The sequence below is a fragment of the Natator depressus genome, chromosome 6 (assembly GCF_965152275.1).
Source record: "Natator depressus isolate rNatDep1 chromosome 6, rNatDep2.hap1, whole genome shotgun sequence".
NCBI lineage: Eukaryota > Metazoa > Chordata > Testudines > Cheloniidae > Natator > Natator depressus.
Genome location: NC_134239.1, coordinates 74266315 through 74279839, shown reverse-complemented (window position 1 = coordinate 74279839; position 13525 = coordinate 74266315). Strand labels below are relative to the sequence as shown.

At 42.2% G+C, this 13525-nt stretch overlaps 1 protein-coding gene across 1 annotated transcript in view; it reads left to right on the top strand.

Annotated features, from left to right (window-relative positions):
- Positions 1-13525, top strand: part of RYR3 (ryanodine receptor 3) — a 577606-nt gene that overhangs the window by 427007 nt on the left and 137074 nt on the right. The window contains exons 67-69 of the mRNA XM_074955741.1: positions 1104-1234; positions 2821-3141; positions 4521-4761. Of these exons, the coding sequence (XP_074811842.1) occupies positions 1104-1234; positions 2821-3141; positions 4521-4761 (693 nt within the window). The remainder of the gene's footprint in view (positions 1-1103; positions 1235-2820; positions 3142-4520; positions 4762-13525) is intronic.

Genomic DNA, 13525 nt, shown 5'->3' with positions numbered 1-13525 from the left:
TGCTTTGGCCAGTCTACTGAAGGCCTTTCTACCATGTGTGGCCTTCTGAGGCTGAGTGGTTACACTCCTGGGTACTCTTGATAGGTCAGTGTGATTCACATTAATGTTGGCTTATTCTTTAATGTTTCTTGAAGTTGGTCTCTTTCTCTTATATACCGAGAGAAAAATATATATCTAAATATTTTCAAGAGGGTCATCTTATGGCACACCTGAAATAGCTAATAATAAATCTTCTCATCTGCAAGACTGTGCTGTGAGCACATCTGTATGTTGGGGAAGGAAGACTAGGGAGCTGAAGTCAAATTAAATAAAGGAAATGGCAGCAAAAAGCTATAGATACAGGTAAAATGTTCTATAGCTCTAGTCCTTTTTGCCATTTTTATGCTGCAAACATGTACGGCTTATTTTGTAATGTAACTCAAGCCTTTCTATGGTGGATAACAAGGGACTTTACTACTCATAGAGCCAAACAAATATCCTGTTCACAGGGACAGGGAAACTTATTTGCACATTTTGTCAACAGTGCATCATTTTGCTGTCTCCACTGTCTGCAAGTGTGATCTTTACAAAACATCTTTCTCCAGTGCTGCTTTCAAGTGTAATTGCAGGCTTCACTTACAAACAGATTTACTCCTGTTTAGCTGACTTTTATGCATTAATGTACATCAAGATTGTTATAGAAGTGTATCAGGAGGTGGTGCTATTCAACAAATACCCTATGTATCACAATACTATTCTGAAATATTTCGGAATCCTTGGTTTGCAATCTAATTTATTAAGAGATTAAAATTATAATAATCAAATATCCTTTTCTTCAGGACAACAAACCCTTGAAGAACAGTTTATTCACTTTTAATGTGAAGTGGCATTTATACTGGGTTTTCATACTGCTGTATTTTCCTGTTTCTTATCATGCATTATTATATACTGTAGGTATATTCATGTGAGAAACACAACCAGTTTCCCAAGAGTGGCAAATTAATTCATAATTTGATAAAATGGTAAACAAAATAGGAATAAAAATTGATAACTCTGTATAATGCATGCTGAACTTTAAGAAAGATTTTTCCTTTGAAATCACATTAATTATCTGTCACTTACAGACAGCGTCCAGCACTTGGTGAGTGCTTAGCATCCCTTGCAGCAGCCATTCCAGTAGCATTCCTTGAACCTTCTCTGAACAGTTACAACCCACTCTCTGTCTTCAACACAAAAACTGCCAGAGAGAGAGCCAGTAAGTACTGTACTTCAGAATATAATGTGCTGCACTTCAGATAGTGGGAAGAAATCTAAACAATGAGAAAAATAAAAGTGTGGTTGAGTAAATAACTCTCCTGCTCTTCCATTGCTTGCTATTTGGGCCCTTGCTACACTGTGGTTGAAGCTGGGCTGGCACAGCTTCCCTTACCTGTTTTTCTGAACATTGCTTTTGGATTCTTTTTATAAAATTTTATACTTAGGGATTAGTCTAAGGGCACACCTGCGCTACAAAATCTGAGTAGAAATACATTTGCCTGACACTGTTTGGTGCATCCAAGGCATAATGGGTTTGGGGGGGGGGGGGCTAGGGGGGGCAAAGATTTGCCTGTATAAACAGAAAATAAAGTTTTTTTTATCCAGGATTAAGAAATCATATTGTGGCCTTCATCAGTATTTTTTGTGCCATTGTAGTTGGGAACCTGTGATGGACTCTGACCCCACCCATGTGGATCCCTAGCCAGATTGACAGAAAAGGATTAGTTCCACATGATTTGTAGGGCTCCATTATCCCTGGCAGCATGACTGGCTCTCATGGCACACTCTGGCTCTCTTCACCTCAGTCAGTGATACATATGACATTTGCTGTCTGCCAAAATAAAATCAATCAATTCCGACTGTTTCCCACAAAAATCCATCAATTCCCTATTGCTCTGCCTTGTCTTCAGACCAACACCCTTCCAAAACAAACAAAGTCAAACAAACCTATCATGAAAGCAACTGCCTGTAGCTTCCGTACCTGGCAGCTATATCTAACAAAAGTAGCAATGGGGACAGGCAAGTTGTTCTGACATGTCAGGCAGTGGAGTCGGCTGGATGGTCAGTTGGGGAATTGGCTGTTAAAGTAGCAGGAGAGGGGAAAGCTGCACTGTGACAAACACATACAGATCATGTTTCTCAGCACAAACTAATTTTTTTCACTAGTTACATTCAGCTGTTATTATTTAGTTCAAGTTTCTGTCTCCGAAATGTAACTGACTAATCTCATCTTTTCATGGAGAGTGGTGGCATGATCTAGTGAAGGAGATTGGGTCTGGGAGCTAGGAAAAAGTTAGTTCTAATCTCAGCTGTGACACTGAACCACTGGGCATATCACTTAACCTCTCTTTGCCTGTTTCCCCAACTGTAAAATGGGGATAATAGTGTACTAACTCACAGGAGAGTTGTGAGTAGTTATTATTTGTCCAGCACTTTGAAAACGTAACATGCTAGATCAGCAGTATGGTCTAAATCCTCGGTCCTGCACCTAGCCCATGTAGCTGGGCTGGACACCAGCTAGCTCTATGGGGGTCGGAATCATCCCATCTAGCTTTCAGAGAGCTCCACAGCCACTTTATAATGACTAATGTACTACCTCGGTAAAATGTGGCATTTGGGAGGGTCACATTCTCAACCCCCAAATCCTGTCACAGCCATGCACAGCAGAAGGGGCAGGATTCAATCCTAAATTACTTATTTTATTTAACCCCTAATTCTTTGTTTTTAAAACATTTAGACCTTGCAAACACACACACAAATACCGTATTTAAATTAAACATTATTGTTTTCTACCCTAATATGCAGTTTTAGGTATGCCAGATACAGTTGAAGAAATGTGTCCAGATATCCCTCAGCTAGATGGATTAATGAAGGAAATTAATGATTTAGCAGAGTCTGGGGCCAGATACACTGAAATGCCCCACGTGATTGAGGTTACCTTACCTATGCTATGCAACTATTTATCCTACTGGTGGGAAAGAGGGTCTGAGAATATGCCTAAAAGTGCTGGACCCTGCTGTACAATGGTAACCTCTGAGCAACTCAGCATCATTCTGGGAAACATTCTGAAAATCATCAACAACAACCTGGGAATAGATGAAGCATCTTGGATGAAGAGAATTGCAGGTAGCTATACTAAATATAATTTTTTAAGTTTAATTGCATCTAACTATTTGCTATGACCATAGACGTAGTAGTATTTAATTTGTTTACTACCATTTACTTTACTGTTATGTAGTGATATGTAATAGCTAATAACAAGAAGAAATTCAGAATATTATGTTATTACAAATAATATAAATATTATTAGGCGGAAGCAGTTTTGATTTTAAAAAGGTTTTATTTACATATATGTGGTGCCATCAAAAATGTGCCTAGTGCCACGCACAAATATAGGAAGATATGGTACATGAATCAAATTGCTGATAGCCTAGCAAGGCAAAAACACAAAAAGTGTGAGGAAAAGGGCCATAAAATAAATATGGTGTGAAGAATCCAATTAGAAGTCTACATTCCAGATGACCGTGCCACATCAAGGTGCTTTAGTTGGCATCTCTACTGATATGGTCACGTATTGAATAGCCAGAAAGATTGACCTTGCAGAAAAGTCCCAAAGAATTTAGTATGTATTTATAGAAATTACTCTAAATTCTATAGAATTTAAAAGAGAATGTTATCCTTTCTTTAGGATTTTTTAATCATTTTATAGAATATAGGGGTATAATTTTCCATTAAATGATTCAGAAAGCCTGCAAAAGATTATAATTTTCTATTAAATTTTATAGAAATTTTGTCAGAAGGGTTAAGTATCCTTTCAGCTCTAGAGATGCTTCCTTCCAAGCAGTTCTGTGAATAACTCACTCCCTTTCACACACCATGGGAAACTCCATTGAAATCAATAAGAACTTTGCCAACTGATCAGAAAGCCCAGTGCTCACAAGATCTGGCCCTATATTCACTTAAGGAGGGAGTATTATGTAGTGTTTACAGCATGGTCTTTAGAAACTCAAGAGACCTGCGTTATGTTGCTAATTCTTCTATGAACTAGCTCTGTGACCTTGAGCAAGTTTATTCTCTCTGTTTCCCATCTGTGAAGGTGATGAAATAACAATAACGCTTAGTACGTCGATGGCTTTTTTCATGTTCTGGTTACTTTATAGATGCTATCAAACTGAACTTCACAATATTTCTGACAGAAAAGTATTTGTATTATAACTCCAATTTTACACAAATTTGATAGTTTGAGTCACAGAGGTGTGATTTACCAAAAGCCATAATTGGATTAGGTAACAAATCTAGGTTTATAATTTATGCATTCCAGATTCCCAGTTATATGTTGTTATCACTCTCTATATAACAACTACCTCACAAGGTTACTGAGATGCTTTATTAGCGGGTATAAGATGGTCCAAGATCACTGGATGAAAAAGTGCTATAGAAATAAAAAGCATTAGCATTAACAAGATTAAATCAATTGGGAATTACTTTTTTCTTTAAATGTGCAGTTTATGCTCAGCCTATCATCAGCAAAGCCAGGCCTGATCTGTTGAAAACCCACTTTATTCCAACTCTGGAGAAACTAAAGAAGAAAGCTATAAAGATAGTAATGGAGGAGGAGCAACTAAGAGCAGACAGTAAAAGTGATACCCAAGAAGCAGAGCTACTCATTCTAGATGAGTTTGCAGTTCTTTGCCGAGACCTCTATGCCTTCTATCCAATGCTGATACGTTATGTAGACAACAACAGGTGAGAAACTATAGTATTAATAATTCAACAGATCAATTTACTTTGAATATATGGTTAAAAAAGTTAGTTCATAAAGAGTGCTATGAACTTAGTGGAATGCTAATAAATGAAGCTCTGAATATCATATGGGTCTCTAATTGTTAGAATGACATATTTTAAAATTTCACCTATGTAAAATTCTATTCGCTTTATTTTTTCTTTGCATTTAAAATGTTTTCTAGGACTGTAACAGCAATAATAGCCAATGGGAGTGGCATTTCCAGACTGTTCATGTCAGATGGGATACAGCATCCAACAGTAGTTAAAGACAGTGATGTGCCACTCTAAAATCAAAGGGAGGGATTTAGATAATTTATCATATCTCTGATGGAGTCACCCTCTGTGGATAGTGCCACATCATCTCCACCAGAGATTATACCTGAGACTCTGAAATCTTCTGGAAAGCATTTTTTAAATGTTTGGAATGGCCAAGATTTCAACAATCATTAAGTATTCTAAGGTTTCAGAGTAGCAGCCGCGTTAGTCTGTATCTGCAAAAAGAAAAGGAGTACTTGTGGCACCTTAGAGACTAACAAATTTATTTGAGCATAAGTTTTGTGAGCTACAGCTCACTTCATCGGATGCATTCAGTGGAAAATGCAGTGGGGAGATTTATATACACAGAGAACATGAAACAATGGGTGTTACCATACACGCTGTAACGAGAGTGATGGTAACACCCATTGTTTCATGTTCTCTGTGTATATAAATCTCCCCACTGTATTTTCCACTGAATGCATCTGATGAAGTGAGCTGTAGCTCACGAAAGCTTATGCTCAAATAAATTTGTTAGTCTCTAAGGTGCCACAAGTACTCCCTTTCTTTTTAAGTATTCTAAATAATTTACTGGGGATGATACTCTTCAAGCATTCCACAAAAGACTTTAACCCCTTTCCCCATTTCACATTACAAAGTCTGAACGCTGCATTATTGTACATTATCAGTATATAATCAGTCTATTTTTCAGGAACAAATATAAATATGGCTGTACTTAACACACACACACACATATATGTGTATGGGCTCACCAAAAGAAATTAATAGCAGCAGGTTTAAAACAAACAAAAGGAAGTATTTCTTCACACAACGCACAGTCAACCCATGGAACTGTTAGCCAGAGGATGTTGTGAAGGCCAAGACTATAACAGGGTTCAAAAAAGAACTAGATAAATTCATGGAGAATAGGTCCATCAATGGCTGTTAACCAGGTTGGGCAGGGATGGTGTCCCTAGCCTCTGTTTGCCAAAAGCTGGGAATGAGCAACAGGGACTGAATCACCTGATGATTACTTGTTCTGTTCATTCCCTCTGAGGCACCTGACATTGGCCACTGTCGGAAGACAGGATACTGGGCTAGATGGACCTTTGGTCTGACCCAGTATGGCCATTCTTATGTTCTTATATATTGCAAAAACTGTGTTAAAAGAAGATTATTGTAATTACAATGTCAAGCACTCAGAAGTTTTGATATGCCAGTTTTAAGGTTACATATGAAACCTTAATTTAGTCCCTTTGTGCATATGCATTCTGGTGCTTACATGATTGTGTTTTCCACAGGTCCCTGCCTCATTCATTGCACAGAATGGATGGTGTTCACATAATGAGCAGCTATTCAATATTTTGTTTTCTCTTCATTGGTCAGTGTGTGGCACCACTGCTTATTTACTGTACACTCTTCAAGATCTGCTCTGAACATACTTGCTATGGCACACATCATTATAATTTCTGAGTGCTTCACAAGAATTCACAACACTCCCATGAGGAGAGGAATAATTGGCATTATTTAGCATATACCAGTTTCAGCTGTGGGTGCTCAGCACTTCTATAAATCAGATTCCAGAGTCTCAAGTCAGGTACCCAGAAAATGAGGAACACACACTTAATAGTTTGGTATAAGTGGTTACCTGGCATTACATAAGAAGAATTTGGTAGAAGCAGGGACAGAATGCAGTTCTCCAGGGCAGCATTCCACTACCTTTGCCATGAGACTGTTTTCTTCTCTTCCTGGATTCCCAAGCTTCGTTCTCTACAGACTAGAGCTGGCTAGAAACCAGCATTCCTCCTCTGAGGAAAGTTCTGATATTTAAAAAAAAATTCCAAAAAAGAATGAAAGTTTGAAATTTCTGTGGAATGGGAATTCCAATAATTTTGTTTAGAAACAGTCAAAATAACATTTTGTTTTGACATTTTTGATGTGTTCCCTGAGGCTCCCTGAGCTGTCAGGAGTCCTGGGAGTCAGGAAGCTCAGGGATCATGGAAGCCCTGGGAACTCCAGCTCTGAGGCAACACCCCTGGGCTGCCATGGATTCAGGAACGTGCACTACTTAGGAGCCAGCAAGTAGGGAGAAGACCAGGCAAGTTTAGAAATCTGCCTGGTTTCCACTGGAATTTAGTCTAACTTGTCACATTCCTTCAAAACATTTTGATGTTGTTGAATCAACATTTTCTGATGGAAAAATCCATTCCATCAAAAAAATTCCAACCAGCTGTCCTACACACCTTCCAACTTCCGCACCAAATGACACTTTACTACATAGCCCTGATTCAACCCCAGAGCAGATCCACCTTGTTCACTGAATGAGGCAGGGGTCCTCAGGAAAAAATGGTATGTGATAATGTAACTAAAGACCGTATCATAATGCATAAAAACAAGGGGAATGACTTAAGGTTGTACAGGTTCTTGGGGATGTTAGAACTTCCCAAAGAAAAGGTCACCAGAATTTTTTTCACATTGCAAAACAATTTATTTTTCCTTAGCCTAGTTCTTGGAACTGGCTGAATCGTTTTTGCTCTCAGGAAGGGATTCTTGAGAGGATTCTGAGAGGTAGCAGAAAGAGACCTGGGATTCATAGGGAGCATCCCTCCTGATACCAGCTCAGTGTTCATAACCCTACTAACTATGGCCCTATGGGATGACCGAGGGAGTGCAGTCAAATTCTAGAATGCTTGCATCGTCTGCCATTTCCACAGCTGGATCCCCCTCCTCAAAGAAGCAGTATAGGTCATTCCAGCCAGGTCAGATAGTACAGCCTGAGGTCCTGGACAGGCAGGAGGATGAAAGTGAAGAAGAGCCTCAAGTGCAAGGGGAAGAACAACTGGTCCTCAATGTGATCTCACCTGGATGAGGCTGTGAACCTTTCTATGTCTGCCTCAGTGGAGGACTTCAAGCTGTCCCACAGACCCTGGATATACCAATGGAAGTGGTAAAGAAAAAAACACATAAACTCCAGGACATCTTACACTTTTCCACGCCCAGCAGGCTCATGATGGCCATAAATGAAGGACTGTGGGAGCCTGCAAAAGATCCATGCTACATGCAAATGCCCATCCTTTCCACATCAAAGTGAGCTGACCGGAGGTATCAGATCCCTTCCATGAGATTTGAATAGTTTTATTCCCACCCAGTACTGGGTTTACTTGGAGTGACTGCTGTCCAGAAAACATTAGAAGAGCAGGGATCTCCCAAATCTACACCCAGAGAGAAGGTCCTGAAGAAATGAGACCATCATCTCCTCTTGATGTTTTTTTTGAAGCTTGTGTACAAATTGAGACAACTTATCTCATTTTATATAGTCATACTTAGAAAGGAGGACCTGATAATAAGCCACATGTTATTTAGAGTTTGGCTGATATGGCCAATGGGTCATGATCAATAGCTCGATGTGTAGTTGGCAGATGGTATCAAGCGGGGTGCCCCAGGGATCGGTCCTGGGGCCAGTTTTATTCAACATCTTCATTAATGATCTCAATGATGGGATGGATTACACCCTCAGCAAGTTCGTGGATAACACTAAGCTGGGGGGAAAGGTAGATACGCTATAGGGTCCAGAGAGACCTAGACAAATTGGAGGATTGGGCCAAAAGAAATCTGATGAGGTTCAACAAGGACAAGTGCAAAGTCCTGCAGTTAGGATGGAAGAATCCCATGCACTGCTACAGGCTGGGGACCGACTGGCTAAGCAGCAGTTCTGCAGAAAAGGACCTGGGGATTACAGTGGACGAGAAGTTGGATATGGGTCAACAGTGTGCCCTTGTTGCCAAGAAGGCTAACGGCACATTGGGCTCCATTAGTAGGAGCATTGCCAGCAGACTGAGGGAAGTGATTATTCCCCTCTATTCGGCACTGGTGAGGCCACATCTGGAGTATTGCGTCAAGTTTTGCCCCCCCCCCACTACAGAAAGGATGTGGACAAATTGGAGAGAGTCCATCAGAGGGCAACGAAAATCATTTAGGGGGCTGGAGCACATGACTTATGAGGAGAGGCTGAGGGAACTGGGCTTATTTAGTCTGCAGAAGAGAAGAGTGAGGGGGCATTTGCTAGCAGCCTTCAACTACCTGAAGGGGGGTTCCAAAGAGGATGGAGCTAAGCTGTTCTCAGTGGTGGCAGATGACAGAACAAGGAGCAATGGTCTCAAGTTGCAGTTTGGGAGGTCTAGGTTGGATATTAGGAAACACTATTTCACTAGGAGGGTGGTGAAGCACTGGAATGGGTTTCCTAGGGAGGTGGTGGAATCTCCATCCTTAGAGGTTTTTAAGGCTCGGGTTGACAAAGCCCTGGCTGGAATGATTTAGTTGGGGTTGGTCCTGCTTTGAGCAGGGGGTTGGACTAGTAACCTCCTGGGGTCCCTTCCAACTCTAATCTTCTATGATTCTATGATAAGTATAACTTATGCATAAATAGGTTGGTGCATTCCGAATTACATCACACCAGTGGCTCGGTACCTTCCTAGTCTTCAGAATACTTTGGCAGATCGACTTAGCACACACTTCTCAACAATAACTCATGGTCTGTCAAATATTAAGTCCTGCAGAACATCTTTCTTAAGTGGGAATTCCCAGAAGTAGACCTATTTGCCACACACCAGAACAAGAAGTGTCAAACATTTTGTTCTATTGGGGATTTCAGTCCAGGCTCCCTGGCCAGATATCTTTTTCATCCCCTGAACACTGGGACTGATGTATGCCTTTCCACTGATTCCCATAATACAATGGTTCTGAGGAAACTGAGGCAACACATAGGTCTGATGATTATGATAGCTTCAGCCTGGGCCGTGTAGTTCTGGTATTTGGACCTAATTAACATTTCTATGCAGCCACTGACCACCTTGCCAGCTCTTCCTGACATAGTCTCGCAGAATAATGGTTAAACCCTGCACCCATATTCAACCTCCTTACATATAACAGCTTGGATGCTAGCTGGATGATATCCACCAAAAGAGGCTGTTCAGCTGACGTTCAGAATGTTCTGTTCCAAAGCAGGAAAGCCTCAACTAGACTGACTTTTCGCTTCTGTGTGGGGATCTCAGCACCATCTGTCTTCCTTCACAACACCCATTTCTGCAGTATTGGACTATCTGCTAGCCATGGTACAATCTAGACTTTCTGTCAGCTCCATATGGCTCTATCTAACAGCAATATCTGCATATTGCACTCCTATATAAGACCATACTGTATTTTCCCACCCTAAAGTGGTAAGGTTCATTAAGGGTCTCATTCATGTTTCTCCTTTTGTTTGCCATCCCCTTCTCTCCCTTGGCACCTCCGTATAGTACTAGCAGGATTGATGTGTCCCCATTAGAGCCCCTAGCAACCAGCTCACTATACCGTCTGACAATGAAGGCTGCCTTTTTAGTGACCATTACAGCAGGTCAAAGAATAGGGAAGATTCAGGCCCTCATAGCAGGTTGCCTTACATACTATTTCATAAGGACAGGGTCACACTCAGGCCTCATCCCAACGTTGTTTCAGAATTCCATGTAAACTAATTTATATCCCAATATTCTTCCCAAAGACTCACTCTTCCTCAGAGGAACCTAAACTTCACATATTGTAAAGGTACTGTCATTTTACATCGACAGAACAAAATTATTCAGGAACACCCTAAGCTATTTATACCCTTTTCAGAGAGGGTTAAAGGACAGGCACTATCCCTTCAGAGACATTATCTAAGTGGCTCTGTGACTGTATAGGAACATTTTGAGTGCTAGCCAAGTTATATCCACCTAGTCACTTTAGAGTTCATTCCACTAGAGCTCAGGCAGCCTCTGCTGCTGCCTGTTTGAAGAATTTCCTTGTTTCTGAAATCTTACTCCTGGAGATATTCTGTTCCACTGGGCACTCACAAAATTTATGTCCCCCACAAAAAATAGATTCTGCTGGAGAGAGGCTGCAAGTACACCTTTTGCCCACCAGGGGCTGCTTTGGCCGCAGAACAGAGGGCAGCTGAGTCATGGGCTAGAGTAGCCAGACTCTGAGAGGGAGGGGGCACTGGTTGTGTTCCTCATAGCAAAGCCAAGTGAGGAAGTATGGGATGTGGGGGGAACAGACAGAGCGGGGCACTCAAGGCTGCTGGGGTCACACAAACTGTGGTTCAGAATGGCTAGTCGGGGGAGGACGGGGGACAGACCTAATGGGTGACAGCATTGAGCCAGGAGCTGAATAGGAGTGGGGGTGCTGGGACATATGGGTATAGGGGGAGTCTGAGTGGGGATGCAGGCCACATGGGGATGGGGGGGAGGAAGTGGCTGAGTGGGGGTGCAGGGACACTTGGGGACAGGGGGAAGGGAGGTGTAGGGACACAAGGGAACAGGGGCAGATGTGCCTGACCGAATGGGAGAGGTTAGGGGTCAGCCAGGGTCTGCAAGGGGGAGGCTTCCCAGCTCCCTAATAATCTCTCTTGTGCACTCCCAAACCTGTTCCATACTTCTCCCACCCACACCCAGCAACCCTCCAGGTTCACTCCCAGGCAATTACTTCCCTCTCCCTCAGCTGCTCCATTACCCCTGACTTCCCAAGCCTTTGCACTGCTTCTGAGGGGTGCGGGAAATGTGTTTCTGTATTGTAGTTTAAATGAATTATTACTCAAAGTTCTGTATTAATATACCTAGTAAGGAATCTATTTGTAAAAAAAACCAAACATTTCCTGAATCTTTTTTGTTGTCTTTATTGTTACAGGCATACTTGCTGACAGGTATTTTGAAATAAATTACCAAAAATAATTGAAACGGATATGATTATATTATGTTATTTTGACAAATAAAATATGCAGAATTTTAAAATGTGCACAGAATTTTTAATTTTTGGCACAGAATTCCCCCAGGGGTAAAATCTGTAGGGGAGCTACATAGATCTCAGTCCACACCTTTACAAGACACATTGTTAGAGGCTTCCAGATCAGAAGCTCACTTTGCTATGGCTGTTCTGGAGTCAGTGCTTAAGCAGAATTCCTACTACCCACCTTCAAGCAAACAGACAACCGCTTGTCAATCACCAAGCATAGAATTCCTGTGGACAATCACTTGAAGAAGCAAGAACAGTCACTTACTTACTGTACAGTAACTGTGGTTCTGTGAGATATGTTTTCTAGATGGATTCCACCAACTGCCTTTCTTTCCTATTATGAAATCCTGCCCCCCTGGGGTCCTGTATTGGTGAGGGCATTGAGGGATGGTTAGGCCCATTCTTCCCTTTATGCTCTTGGGTGGAGGGGCCTGGGAACATCTAGGCCCCAGTGAACACTATTCATCAAAAGAATCTGGTCTCTCACAAATGGGGTGCAGGTGTACCAAGTGGAATCTATTTGTACAATATATCTCAAAGGCCCACAGTACTATAAGGTAAGTAACCAAGATAAGTAGCCGTTCTTTTCTGCAGCCCAACTTCTCCACAGTTCTGAACGTCCGCGCTGCTCTCCTCTCTCTGCACCTCCCAGAGGCTGATCAGCATTTGGCACCGCACAGTCTGGCCATGTCCCCACTGCTCCTGCTTGCTTCCAGACTCTTTTGGCAGTTTCTTTTGTTCCCTTCCTTGCTCTGTCTATGTTAACTTCTCTGTCCAGTTTTTTTGGGGCAGTGGGGAACAGTTTTCCCTCCTCAGCATCCCTCCTCCTCCCTAAGTCAGTTAACCCTTTGGTGGTTTAACCCTCCCTGAGTTTCCACTGCAGCATCTCCCTGATGGCTACTCTGCCCCTTGCAGAGTTGGCAGAGCAGCCAAACAAGCACCAGGTAAAATCTGTGTGAGGCAGCCTTCCCAGGCTTAGCAATGACAAGTTGTTCCCAGTGTACACCCAGCCTTCTGTTCCTAACTCCGATTATAAATCAGATGGGTAAGGGGGATGCCCTACCCGCCGACAGAGCAATGAGGGAACAATGGACCAGGAACCCCAATGCAGAGCAAGGAGAGGCTCCAAAAGTGAGGAGAACCCTGACCACTCAACTGAGAGGATATAAATCCCCAGGATGATCCCTGAAGAGCAGAAAGAGGGGACACTTGTGGGGCCACAAGTCCCCCTCCCTAAAGTGCGTTCTTAGTGTTTTGGGGAAATAAGTAGGGTTTCTAATCAGCCCCCTTCCCTCCCAAGCTGACCAGAAGGGCTCTGACAGTGAGTGCCCCCCACTTTCCAGTGAAATAGGACCCAATCAGGAGAATTCCAAGACAGACCTCACCAGGCCCTAAGGAGAGCAAGCTACAAGAATGCCTCACCACAGCTGAAGCAGAGATTCTACACTCCCAAAGTTCACAGAAAAGGTTAAAAATCCTAAAAAGGGTAAAAAGGAGGGGGAAAAAGGCAAAATAAAAACCTAGGAGATATGAGTCTTCTGACTCCTCCTCCACTGAGGAAGCTGAGCTGTCTCGCTCTGAAATCCCTCTGGGCAGGCTCCTGAGAGTAAGTCTCAGAGTAAATTTCTCCCCTCAACATCTTTCCCTGGGGCTGCAATATCTCTTC